General features: G+C 36.0%; 2 protein-coding genes across 4 annotated transcripts in view; one reads left to right on the top strand and one right to left on the bottom strand.

The window, feature by feature from the left end:
• The window catches only part of pds5 (cohesin associated factor B pds5), a 69,490-nt gene extending 68,161 nt beyond the window's left edge, over positions 1 to 1,329 (top strand). For all 3 annotated transcript variants that reach the window (XM_070128514.1, XM_070128520.1, XM_070128524.1), the window contains exon 24: positions 685 to 1,329. In XM_070128514.1, coding sequence (XP_069984615.1) covers positions 685 to 847 — 163 coding nt within the window. In that variant the 3' untranslated portion in view covers positions 848 to 1,329. The remainder of the gene's footprint in view (positions 1 to 684) is intronic.
• A 4,058-nt stretch (positions 1,330 to 5,387) lies between these two features.
• The window catches only part of LOC113821068 (uncharacterized), a 17,142-nt gene continuing 10,029 nt past the window's right edge, over positions 5,388 to 12,500 (bottom strand). Inside the window, exon 2 of the mRNA XM_027373502.2 lies at positions 5,388 to 11,789. Within this exon, the coding sequence (XP_027229303.2) occupies positions 7,411 to 11,766 (4,356 nt within the window). The 5' untranslated portion in view covers positions 11,767 to 11,789 and the 3' untranslated portion in view covers positions 5,388 to 7,410. The remainder of the gene's footprint in view (positions 11,790 to 12,500) is intronic.

The following is a 12,500-nucleotide window of genomic DNA, read 5'->3' as shown; positions in this document are numbered from 1 at the left end:
AATGCTATCTGAGACTGTCCACTACAGGCATTGCATGATTTCATGCCATTTCATGTCAAAGGGTTGATATGGAATTTGTGATTTGAATTATTATACTCTTGCCTGTCAGAACATGTAGATTTAACAGGGTGTAGAAAAATGTATGATCCTAATATTAAAATTTGGTTATTTCCTGCTTGCAGCCATTTTAGCTTATTGCATTGGTGGGTTTTCCTGAGTTGCTTTTTGGATTTTGTTACATTTACTAAAAGAGAGCTAATCACATGCTCTTAACCCTTTCACAATTTAGAGACTTGCAACAGTGGCTTCAAGCATGCACATGTATCAGCAAGTGACCTTTTTATATATATTTGGAGAAAAGGGTATTTAAAGCAAATAATTCAAATGAAACTGCATGTTTATACTCAAATTACATGTTAGTATATTTGAAATGGTTAAGCATGCAGCACTTTTTGAACCAATGGCAGAGATACTTTTTGTTCATAACTGTAACAGCTCATATTCTAATGCTTTATCCAGAATGACATACTCTGCCTTACTTTTTATAATACTTGCTAAGAGCTTCAGTCAAAACTTTTGAGTTAAGGATAGGGATAACAATATTGCCATTTGTTTATTCTAATGAAATGATTAAGAATGAATTTTAAATGTACTTTTATTTATTTACACATTTTCTTTCTATAGACAAGAGGATCTTGAAGCACCCAATGAAGACAGCAGTGAGAAAAGGAACAGAACCAGAATACCAAAGAAAACAGCAGAGTCTGGGGTTACTAATAAGGCAAATATGGAGTTGCAAACTACGGCTTCCAGAAGATCTTCACGAAGGGCAAACAAGAATATGTGAAGACAGGACGTTACTGATGTACTTGGATGATCCTTGACTATAATAGAATGATGTTATCTATTTATCATTATTATTTTTTTGTTTTGTTTTGTTGAAATATGCATTAGAATATTTGTCTTCATTTTTTTTTTGTTATACTGTAAACAATCAGAGTGCAAAACTAATGAAATATATGATATAACTAATTTGATTTAATACAAGGGATATTCCTGTAGTAGTAACATACTTTATATTATTCTCTTTATAAGGCATTACTTCATACATGAACTTATGAAAGATAGCAAGAAGAAAATCACCTTATAAATCATTAAAAGAAAAAGAAATAAAAATTTTGTTTAAAATGAAAGAGTTCATTTGTAACAATCTCACAAGGCATTCCACTGATATATGTACTGAGTTTTGTTAATAAGCTGTCAGCCATGAATGTACTCTGAATAAAAATGTACAAAGTAGTGTAACAAATAAAGTATATATATATGAAATAAGTATTAACTGTCAACCGTTTAGGTATGCTTGTACATTAATATGTTTTGTACATTACCTAGCTTCCACCTTGACTGATAAACTTCCCTGTTTATATCTATAAGGATGTGCACTCCTCAATTAAAATAAATCACTTAATGAAGTTGAAAATCTTGAGCCATTCTTGTAATATCATTCATCACGGTGACTCTACCAAATTCTTAGTCTTGTTTAACAGGTAAACTTTTTGAAAATGAGAAATTTCACACTGAAGCAAATTGATATAGCTGAGGGTCTGTGATTAAAAGGCAGGAAAAAATCTAATGCAGACATGGAAGTTGTGATGCTTTGCTAAGTTGTATTGTGAAAGATGGCCAACATGTAATCACAAACTACAAATGTTCAGGGCAAATGTTTACATAATGTAGCATTAATATCAACACATTTTTCATGATAATGTATGCAAGCAAAAGATTCATTATATATATTATGATTTGACCAGCAGGTGCAATTTTGGATTCAATTCATGATTTTCAATTATCAAACTAGTAATATCCAATCAACATCATCCCTAAGAAAATCTCTGAAGACAAAAATCTTTACATTCCAAAGTATTACACAAATAAACAATTACATCAAGCCAAGTCATTTCACACTCACTGCAGACAGCTCTTGTCTATTTTCGATACTAAAATCTTCATTGAAAAGTACCTCTTAATGTTATGTACAACCGTGATCCTATCACGCCTTAAGAAACACGTAAACATTTCCTTTTTACATAATTCTAACTTGGTCTGCATAGCCCTCCCAAAACCTAGCTCATTGTCGTCGTGGGGGGGCTTACGAGACGGGGACTGAGACCCAATGTAGAGGATTACCCCTACCTTGGGCCTCAGTCCTTACCTCAACGAATTTTGCTTGGTCCTTTCTTCTCTCCTTTCCTCTTCCGTATCTTCTTTACTCCCTTCTTCTATCTCATTCCTAAGGTGTGAGAGCTGTGCTGAAAGGATGAAAGGCTCGTTTTGTGTCAGTCATGAACGGCCTCCGGGAGCCATGGGCATGGTATTCCCTTGGTTAATTAGTTAGCCCTTACCCCTCATGGGGACCCTAAGGGGTAGACCATTTCTTTTCGCCAATTTATTCAGGCTCACCATGGCCAGTAATGAAGATTCCTTACCCTTGATAGAGGCATTAAGGCTTGCCCCTTCATCAAATAGCCTATCTTAATTTGATTTTGATGGTTTTCCAACCCCTGCCCCTCCTTTGACCACGGCTCCGACCACTGATGCAAATACCCCCTCTTCGACGCTTACGAACAGCTCTAACCATTCTGAAAAACCCATTCAGGTTATTACTCAACCCCTGGAAAATACCTTTTCCTCATCCCCAATATTCTCCTCTTCATCCCCTAATGCATGACCCTCTTCAATGTCAACCCCCTCTTCCCTTATTACTACTCTTCATCCTTATTGTCCTCCCTCCCGCAGAACTACTCCACTCCACCCCATCTTCCTCTCATCCTCGTCCTTCTACTACCTCTACTTCTGCAAACCTTCTAGGTACTCTATTTGGCCCAGCCAAGTGGGATCGATTCTTTGTGATTCCCCCCACAGCCCCCTATTCTGAGAATACCCTTCTCTTTCAGCAGTGCCTCCAGAAACAAGTAGGCAAGGTTACCTTTCGCAGTCGCTCTGATCGTTCACGCCTTGTCACAGTTACATCTGAAGCTCAAACATCGTGCACTATCTGCCCTAACTGACCTTGCAGGCAAACCCATTCCTGCTGAACCTCACCCAACTCTTAATACTTGTACTGGAACTGTTTCTATTCCCCCAAATGCTTGTCCCATGTATAACAAGAACTGGTCAGACTGTGAAAATGACCTACTTTCTTGCCTTGATGAATATGATGCAGTGACAGTACAGTGTTACACTCTTCCTCCTAGAGGCCTACATAAATCTCATGTCAATATTGCCAAGATTAGCTTCCATAGACGAGACCTCCCCCATGAGGTTTATATTGGTGGATTGTCTTATCATGTCCAACAATATCAACCCAACCTGGTCATGACTGTTCAAATTGCCCTGCTCAGTCACGTACATGTGCCAATTGTGGAGACTCCCATAATGTGTTTTATAGGAGCTGCCCTGCCTATAAGTTTGAATGTGAGGTAGCAGTCCTCAGATCTAAACTAGGCCTCACTCTACAAGAGGCCAGACAGGAAGCACGATGACGAGGTTTTTCTCTTTCAACTTATTCCAAAACAGTCCTACGCTCTGCTCCCTCACCATCTACACAAGATATTTCTGCATCCCCCAGGTATCTTTTCCCAATACCCAAAACCTAGGTCCTATGTCTACTCAACCTATCCACCAGTCAAATCCATTTTTCATCCTAAATTCAGATACTCCAATCTCTACCACTTCCCGGATACCTACCCCTCCTCCTCAATTTAGTTGTCGTACCAGACAACCTAAACGTTCCACTCCACACTCTCCTAATACATTCTCTCCTACACCTTCCTCTTCATCTGTTCCTCAGATATCCATCTTCTCTTCTCCTCCTTATAAGAGAACCTTTGTTTCTCAGTCCTCTATACCAAATTCCTCTTCAGAAACCCTTGAAGACATCCGAAACTTCCTCTATACCAAATTCCTCTTCAGAAACCCTTGAAGACATCCGAAACTTCCTAAAGATGACCCAAGGGAACACTCCGCTCCCTCATCCACCCCCCAGTCCCTCTGTTCCTACTCCTGCTACATTTAAAGTATTTGCAGATATTCATCCTCCTCCTTCCCAAGTTCCCTCTACCCCCCTTCCTCCTACACCCTCCAAACATACCCCACCCTCTCTACCACTTGAATACTCACACGAATCCTCTCTATCACAACAGTGTCCTTCTCCAGACCCCTCCTCTCCAAACATTTTTCCTAGTGCTTCACCACCTTCCCCAGTCTCTCTTTCTCAACCCCTGGATTCTTCTCCTCCTAGTTCTCCAACAGCCACCTCTGTTTTCCTTGATCAGTGTCCCTACTCCTTCCCTAGTCACAGATACACTGCAATTCACTCACTTGCTCTGCCCCCTTATGTTCCCCCAACCCCTTCCCAAGATGCCTCATCCTCTCAACCACCCAAACTGCCCATACCACCCAAACTGAACCTCCCCCCAAAACCCCATCCTTCCCTACTATCCCTCCCACTCTGTCCTGGATATCCACGTGAATCTCTTCTATCACAATATCCTTCCCCAGACCCCACTGTCCCTATCAAACCCCCAGACACTACTCCTTCACCTATTCCTGATCCTTTGCCTCAACCCCCCGATACCTAATCCCCTACTACTAATACAACCATATATAACATTATTACCTATTATCCCTATTCCTTCACCAGTCAGATACAATACAATTCATTTAATCGATCTACCTCCTTAACCTTTCCCATTTATTATTCACTTCTGTACTTCATTTACTTCCCTTCTTTCCCCTTTTCATTACCATACTCTCCTGTAACACCCTCTGATCTTTGGTATTTAACACCATCCCCTCTCCCCAGATTATTCTCTTACTCTTCAACAGCTATCTCTATTCTTCCTTAAACATTTTTCCTATACATTCTCCAGTGACAGATACACTATAATTCACTCAATTGCCCTACCCTCCCCTTTATACTAACTTCTGCTCTAGCTCACTTGCTCCCCTATCCCCCTTTTCACTACCATATTATCCTATAACGTTCTTAAACCTTTGACATCTAACACATTTTATCATAATCTTTAACTCTCCTTTGCCCTTTCCGACGCAATACTTTACCATAGTGCTATATGACCTCAGATGTCTAGCACATTTATTTTCAAACATTAAACATTAGAAAGTTATATGATAAATTTAATATAGCAGACAGGACTGTCTGAGCTTAGCTCTTTTCCCATATTGAAACAACTAAGTAAGACCACATAGGTGCATACACATAAATTTTATATTTTAACACAGTCAATATAATTAACACTGATACATATGATTCATTTGTTTGTTGCAGTTGTGAAGAATGGTAACAAAAAAGGAATTTGGAGAAAAGATTTTTTATTTTTTTTATTTTTTATTATAGTCTTTACATAAACAATGTTTAGAAAAGGATTTAGCGTGTTACTTAGCTGAACACAGATCATTCAATATTACTACATACCTGCAATGCCCTTATTCTATGCTCCATTTTTATTACATTTACATAATGGCTATTTATACATGAACACTTACAAGTAAATATCAATATACATGTCTATTCTATTTTCCAAAGCACTGAAGAGACAAGAAGTTTTCTTTTAAAATAAGATGATGTAAATTAAATATAGAGGTTATTTACATGCAGGATGTCCTTTATGAAATGACTAAATTCATACATATTTTGCTTGTACTTCTATTATTTTCATATTGCAATTATACATTTGAAAGTTGTCAAGATGATGTAAAAAATATTTCATAATATATATCACTATATCTAAAGATGAGACACACTATCAGATATCTGGTCTTTTTTTATCATGCTGGCAAGCGCCATATCACCATGAGAGTTAGTTCAACATATATTGCAACACATTAAATAAAATCAGTATCATATAGTAACATTTACAGATAAACAAATTAATGTTCTTGTTATGGGCGATATACCTACAAATTTCAATCACGTATCAGTCACCAAAAGGGGCTTTATGTTATTAGTCTTAATCCATTGAATTCCATTACAGGACCTTTTCAACCAACACACTAGAACATGAGTGACATCCTTAGTTTGAACTTTTGTTACAATATCTGGAGTATAAAATTAAGTTTTTTTAAAACAGACTTCAATAAGCCTTGAATAAGCTCATAAGTAAGCCCCAAACATATTGTTGACACTATCAATGCATTATATACAGTAACTCTGAAGTAATGTGAGAGCCAATACATAATTTGTTAGTTGCACAAGTTTTCTCATGAAAATGTCGATAATCTACAAATCAATAATAAATATAAATACAGGCCATTCATTTTCCACTTTTAACAGAAATCGCCAAAAGAGAAATCCTCACATCTAACCTGACTTAAAAGCAAGGTACATAAAATAGAAGTCAGGGTATTTAGTTTCTATTCTAATTAGGCCAGAGACAAATTAGGAAGACAACCGCCACTGTACATTGCAGCAATAATCTTAATGGTTAGCAGCCTTCTGACAGTTTTATTTCACCGGAAACATTTACAAAAGAACTCCCTCAGAAACTTTGCTTAGCTAATTTCAGATGTTCTTTCAAGGTTTATTCCCATTACAAATCTGAGAAGTAGGACACAAGATTTGAATGAAAACAGTATATAAGAAAAAAAGAAAACACAAGAGAGCTATGAAAAAATAATGGAAAAGAAACAAATAAAGAAGCATTAAAACCTAAGTATCCAAAGCTACATATCATAAGGAAATAATAAATTGGGTTGATGCTATAAATCAAACAATTAACTTTTTCCTATCAAATTCTCAATCATTTGAGAAATATAAATCATAAATGTGACCTGCACATTTCAAAAGACTAAACAAACTAACCAATATTCAACCATTTATATTGCTAATCATCACAAAGTAGCCTTCATTTTCTTCCTTGTGACAAAATAATACTTATTTGAGTTCAATATTTTCCATGAAAACACTTGTAATGGAAAATCAAATTTGTCTTGCAATGAAAGGAAAAAAAGAAAACAAAAATGAAGCTAACATCTGCTTTTCCTAACTGCAAACTATGATTACAAGTATTAATAGGTATATGGAATATGAATTAAAAAATGAATCAATATATATATGTACATAATGTAATGAAGCACAGTTTTAAATAGTGTTCCAAATGGTACCAAAATTCTTCCTTTGTAAGGATATTAAGATATGAAAAGGGGACACATTAACAATGAATAATCAGGGGTCTAAAAACTAGAAAACCACTTAAACCAGTATGTTGTAATGATATTACACTGGATGTTTTCTGTCCAACATACTCCTCAGCATAATATAAAATATATTCCACACTAAGCAAATTAAGTTAACTGATATAAAGCCTTAATACCCATTTAAGGTGAAATATTTTATTTCTTTGAACGAGGTATAAGGATGACACCTTTAACTTCGAAATCTGGATGTTTTGATGCAGCATGCTTCCTCAAACTGCTTTCAAATCGATAGCTTATACCACACAAGGGACACTGAATAGGCTTCTCACCTGTATGAACTCTTGAGTGTACCTTCAAACTCTGAGACACATAAAAGGCAGCTGGGCAGTACTGACATTTATAGTGCTTTACTTCGTCATGAATCCTTTTGTGCTTTGTCAAATTGCCACATGAATTAAAACCACGAGAGCATATTTTACACTTATACGGGGGATCTGATGCATGAATGTTAATATGAAATTTATAGTAACCAAGGCGAGAAAATGCTTTGCCACACTGTTCACATCTATATGGTTTATCATCACTATGAACTGTCTGGTGATTTTCTAAATGAACTTTCTGAGTAAACTTGGAATCACAGAGTTTACAAGCATATGGTTTATTACCATTATGTACTTCAATATGTCTTTTAAGTGCTTCTCTTTGTCTAAAAGATTTTGAACAAATTGAACACTGAAAGGGTCTTTCTCCTGTGTGTTTCCTCATATGCCTTGTTAGATCTGATGAGCTAGAAAACTTATGTTTACATACATTACATGGATACCACCTCTTTCCATTGATCCTGACAATCTCATGTTTCTTGCGACATCGAATGATCTCTTCTTCATTATGTATATTTTGTCCTGACCCTACTTTGATCTCACTTTTGATGTTTTCAGGTTGAATATTATTGCTCTTTCTCTTGTCTACTTCATAACTGTGGCGCACCTGATTACGCCTATTCTCTGACAGTTCAGCTACTTTAATTTTTAAGTCCTCTTTTCCTTTCAATGTAATTTCTTCCTTGTTATTGGTGGGTTGTGATAGTACTCTTAACTGTTTATTAAGGGATTCATTTTCTCTACCACTATTTCTCAACTTTCTTTTTTGTGGATTCTTTGGAATGGGATCAACATCATCATTGGCCAACCTTGTTTTACTGTCTGACACTTTGAAAATGTCTTTCCTACACTCTGTAATAAATGGTTCAATTAAAGAAAGATCTTCAACCACCAAAGTTTGTTCTTTTACGGGATTCAAGTCTGTTTGGACTGTTTTGCAAATGTCGACATCAAAAACTGAATTCATATTATCTGTCCATTTATTTTCTTTTGTTATATTTTCTGCATGCACTTGCTGTGTGCAAGGTTCCTTTTCATCTTTATCATCTGAATTAACAATTTCCGAAACACCATCATCACTTTGTTTCAGACTTGAATTTCTTGCATGGTCTTCAGAATATTCTTCAGGTTTTGATGGCGTTGTGAGTTCTGGGCTTTGAAGCATCAATCTTAGAGTTTTTAATTCACAACATTCTTTTCCATTGATTTCCGATAATGAACTGATGCTGCTATTTGAAATTTCATCTTGTTCCATCAACTGATCTTCATTCTTATGGTGTTTGGCACTATGTCTCTTCAATTTTGCTTTTGTAAAGCATGACTTTCCACAGATAAGACACTTATTCTTGTTTACATCATTTTTATTAGCATTAAGCCTTCTTTCCTTATTTTGGACACCATTCAAACCTGGGAGAGAATTATCACTGGCAGAACATGTTTCTTTTGTATCATCAATTAGATGAATAGGTTCCCTAATCTCTTCAGGATTACAATTATTAGCTAATTGCTGTGATATATCTCCCTTCTGCAGTTCATTAATTTTAATTTCCTTTTCACCTATAAATTGTTGACTGTCTGCTTCAGAATGGAGTGTATTGGCATCCGCTACTTCATTTTCCAAATTTCTGAGTTCTTCAATATTTACATTATGAGGTACTGATGCAGGAATCTCTAAATTACCATCCTGTCTTCCTGCTGTTTCAACTGAACTCTGAGGGATATCTATTGGGTATCTTAGTTCTTCATCAAATTCTAAATCAGACAGAACAAAATCATCACAAATATCTATATCAGTGGTGAGAAAACCTTCAAAATTAAAGTCATGGACTGGACTAAAAAGATTTGTGTAAGAGGTTTCTGTTTCACTCACTGGACTTGATTTTCCTCTTTCAATCTGATCACATTCAGGATTATCAATTTCTAAGCATGTTTTGTTTTTCAACATCTTGTGACAGTCTTCTAGCACCACTTGGCATTCTCGCATTCTTCTGAAATAAGCCGTTATATTTCTTGTTCTGTGAGCAATATGAGAGGGAGGAGTGTCATGGGGCTTAAAGGTACTTGAACTATTCCTCTCAACTAAGCCAAGAGCATTGAACAACATGTTTTGCTCAAATGGGTAACTAATGTCATCTGCAAAGCTAACTCCCATGCTACCTCTCCTGCTTGGTTTATAATTCATTTCTATTTCATCTTCTTTGAAAGCTGAGCTACTTTCAACATCTGAATCTCTTGACTCACTAATAAGCTTATCTTCTGAATTATAAGTCTGGGCAATCTTTTCTTTAAAATCTTCAGGAAAATCCTCCTGATTATTATTTTCCTTATTCTCACTATGCTTTGGTTTATTCATTTGATATACTTTACATCCTGTTCTTCCTTGTGTCTTTTTAATCTTCAATGCTTGACTTTTCTTCAACTTTTTTGTTGATTTTGTTAAAGCTCCAGATAAACCTTGAAATCTTTTGCTTCGTCTCACACTAACTGGCATTCCAGTCTGAAATTTGTTACTTATTTTCTTACCAACCATATTTTTTAGTATCTGGTCTGAAGAAGTTCCATTAGTTACTCTATGCTTGTAGTTTCTTTGACTGCCCATCATTTTTTGCTGGCCTCTTGTGGGAATAATTCTCTTTTCATGAACACGCTCTTGAGCCTGAGCTAATTTACTTTGATTTCTAGGTGGTCGACCTCTACGCCTTGCCTTTGGTGGGCTGTCTGCGTTTTGGGTGCCTAAGATCTCATGATTGTTATGAGTCATATTTCTTGAATTATTCTCTGTGACTTCAGAGTCTGTAGAAGGCTGAATATCTGTCACTCTTTCTTGATTTTGAAAAGAGTTTACAGTACTACTTTCATCTACTACAGTTTCAACAGTTTTTGCTTGTTCTTGGCTTTCATTTCCATCCCCCGTAACTATGGGTTGAGCTCCACTATAAAGATCTCCAGCATTAGATTCATAGAATTCATTTTTCTCTACATTTGTTATGTTTCCACTATAAAAGAGTTCAAGCATAATTTGAGCTGCTTCTGTTTCACTACGAGTAAAGTTATTAGATCCTTGATTGTTTGGTGTTCTGGATGCTGATGTGGGTGACAGACATTCTTGTGAAACATTATCAAAAGTGTCTTGAGGAGGACTTTTCACCACATGAGTGATTTTATAGCTAGGAAGATTTTCAAGCTGAGGACTGGTTACAGAGGGAAAATCATAATCATGTTTTGAAGTGCAGTGTAACGTGGTTGCATTTACACTTACAAGGTTCTGTCCCTCCATTTTTTCAACATCAGTAATATCTTCGAGCACAATGGATGGAAGTAATTCTTGTTGCAATTCTTGTGTTGACAATGACTGTGATGGAGTAGCTCTGCAGCTTTTCAAGGAAGAAGATAGAATATATGAACTTTTATTGACAGGTTTTTCTGAATTAACAAATCTGTCCACATTACAGCCCTTCTTTTCATCAAACCCCACTAGTGAGTTACTTTCCTTTGTCATCTCAGGTATTTTCCCTATCTTGGTGTCAAAAGAAAATCCTTCATCTCTGATCTTACAATCTTTTGGACTTTCAAACACTCTACTTGAAGCACTGCTTCTTTTCCAAATGTAATTTTTTGAGGCTGCATGTTTCTTGGGTGTATGGTATGGAGGGTTATAAAAGTTACTATGAAGGACAATTACTTTCCGTGCATAGCTGGGCTGACTAGTTTCCGTGGTTACTGCCTCTAGTTCACTACTATCACACTGAATTCCTATGCTTACCCTTTTGGCTTTTTTTGAAGTTCGTGATTTCTTTAGAGAGGCTGGTTTCTTAATTACGCTTCTCTCTGACAAACTGAGGTTTCTAGGGCTAACCAATTTTGCTTCTGGTGTATTACTGGCACATTTAATTGGTGTATTTAAACCTGCACCTTCTCCTGTTTGCAGAAATCCTCGCTCCATGATTTCATGTCTTTGGAAATTTCTATTCACTCTTTTTACATAGATCCTTTTGCCTCTTCGAACTCTTAGCTCATTATCTGCTTCAAAATCAGTGATGTAGCTTTTAGTTTCAATGCCACATTTATCCCCTCCATCAGGAAGTTCGTTGATATCAATAACAACTTCAGGCACTTCTGGTGTGCTGTATAACTTAATGACAACAGGCGATTTCTTCATATTTTCTGCCATTCTGCTGCTCTTGTAGTGATACTCTGAGGAAATATAAATTACTCAGATTAGATATTAAGATTACTACAAATAATAATTAATAGGACCTAATAGGTTATTTATAATTCCATTGCTCTATTTTCCAATCAAACATTATTATTTTGCATCTCCACTGTGTAACAATATGGAAATATGAATAAATAAATAAATATGACTATATATATTTATATCTATCTATCTGCATACATATATATCTACATAAATATACATACATACACACATACATTCATACATTATATAAATCAAAGGTTTGCCCATATCTAGATCAAAGGGGGTCCTTTAGTAAGAGGTGCTGCCTATGAAGACAAAAAAAAGTTTCTGTCAAGTACCCGCTGACACTGATTTATTTCCATTTTGTAAGCTCCTTCCCTTTTCCAGCTCCTTGAAAAATGGGCTAATGTGATTCCTTCAAAAACGATTTGTTGAATAACAATTTTTAAAAATTATAATAATAATAATAATAATAATAATTGTAATAACAATCTATGGTTTATTAATTCTCATGCAGCCAGATAAGAGACAAACTATATATACATAAACACATTTAAACAACTAACAAGCTATAAACAATATAACAACAAATGAAGCAAATATAAAATAACAGACAGGTACAAGTACAGGTGAACTGGCAGTGCTGGACTAGTAATTGTGAACTAGTGCAGCTGTTTGTGTGTGTGGAGAGGGGGGGGGGGGTG

The sequence above is a fragment of the Penaeus vannamei genome, chromosome 2 (genome assembly GCF_042767895.1).
Source record: "Penaeus vannamei isolate JL-2024 chromosome 2, ASM4276789v1, whole genome shotgun sequence".
In the NCBI taxonomy this organism is placed as follows: Eukaryota; Metazoa; Arthropoda; class Malacostraca; order Decapoda; family Penaeidae; genus Penaeus; species Penaeus vannamei.
Note: the sequence above shows the minus strand (reverse complement) of the source record. Positions and strands in the feature narration are given on the sequence as shown.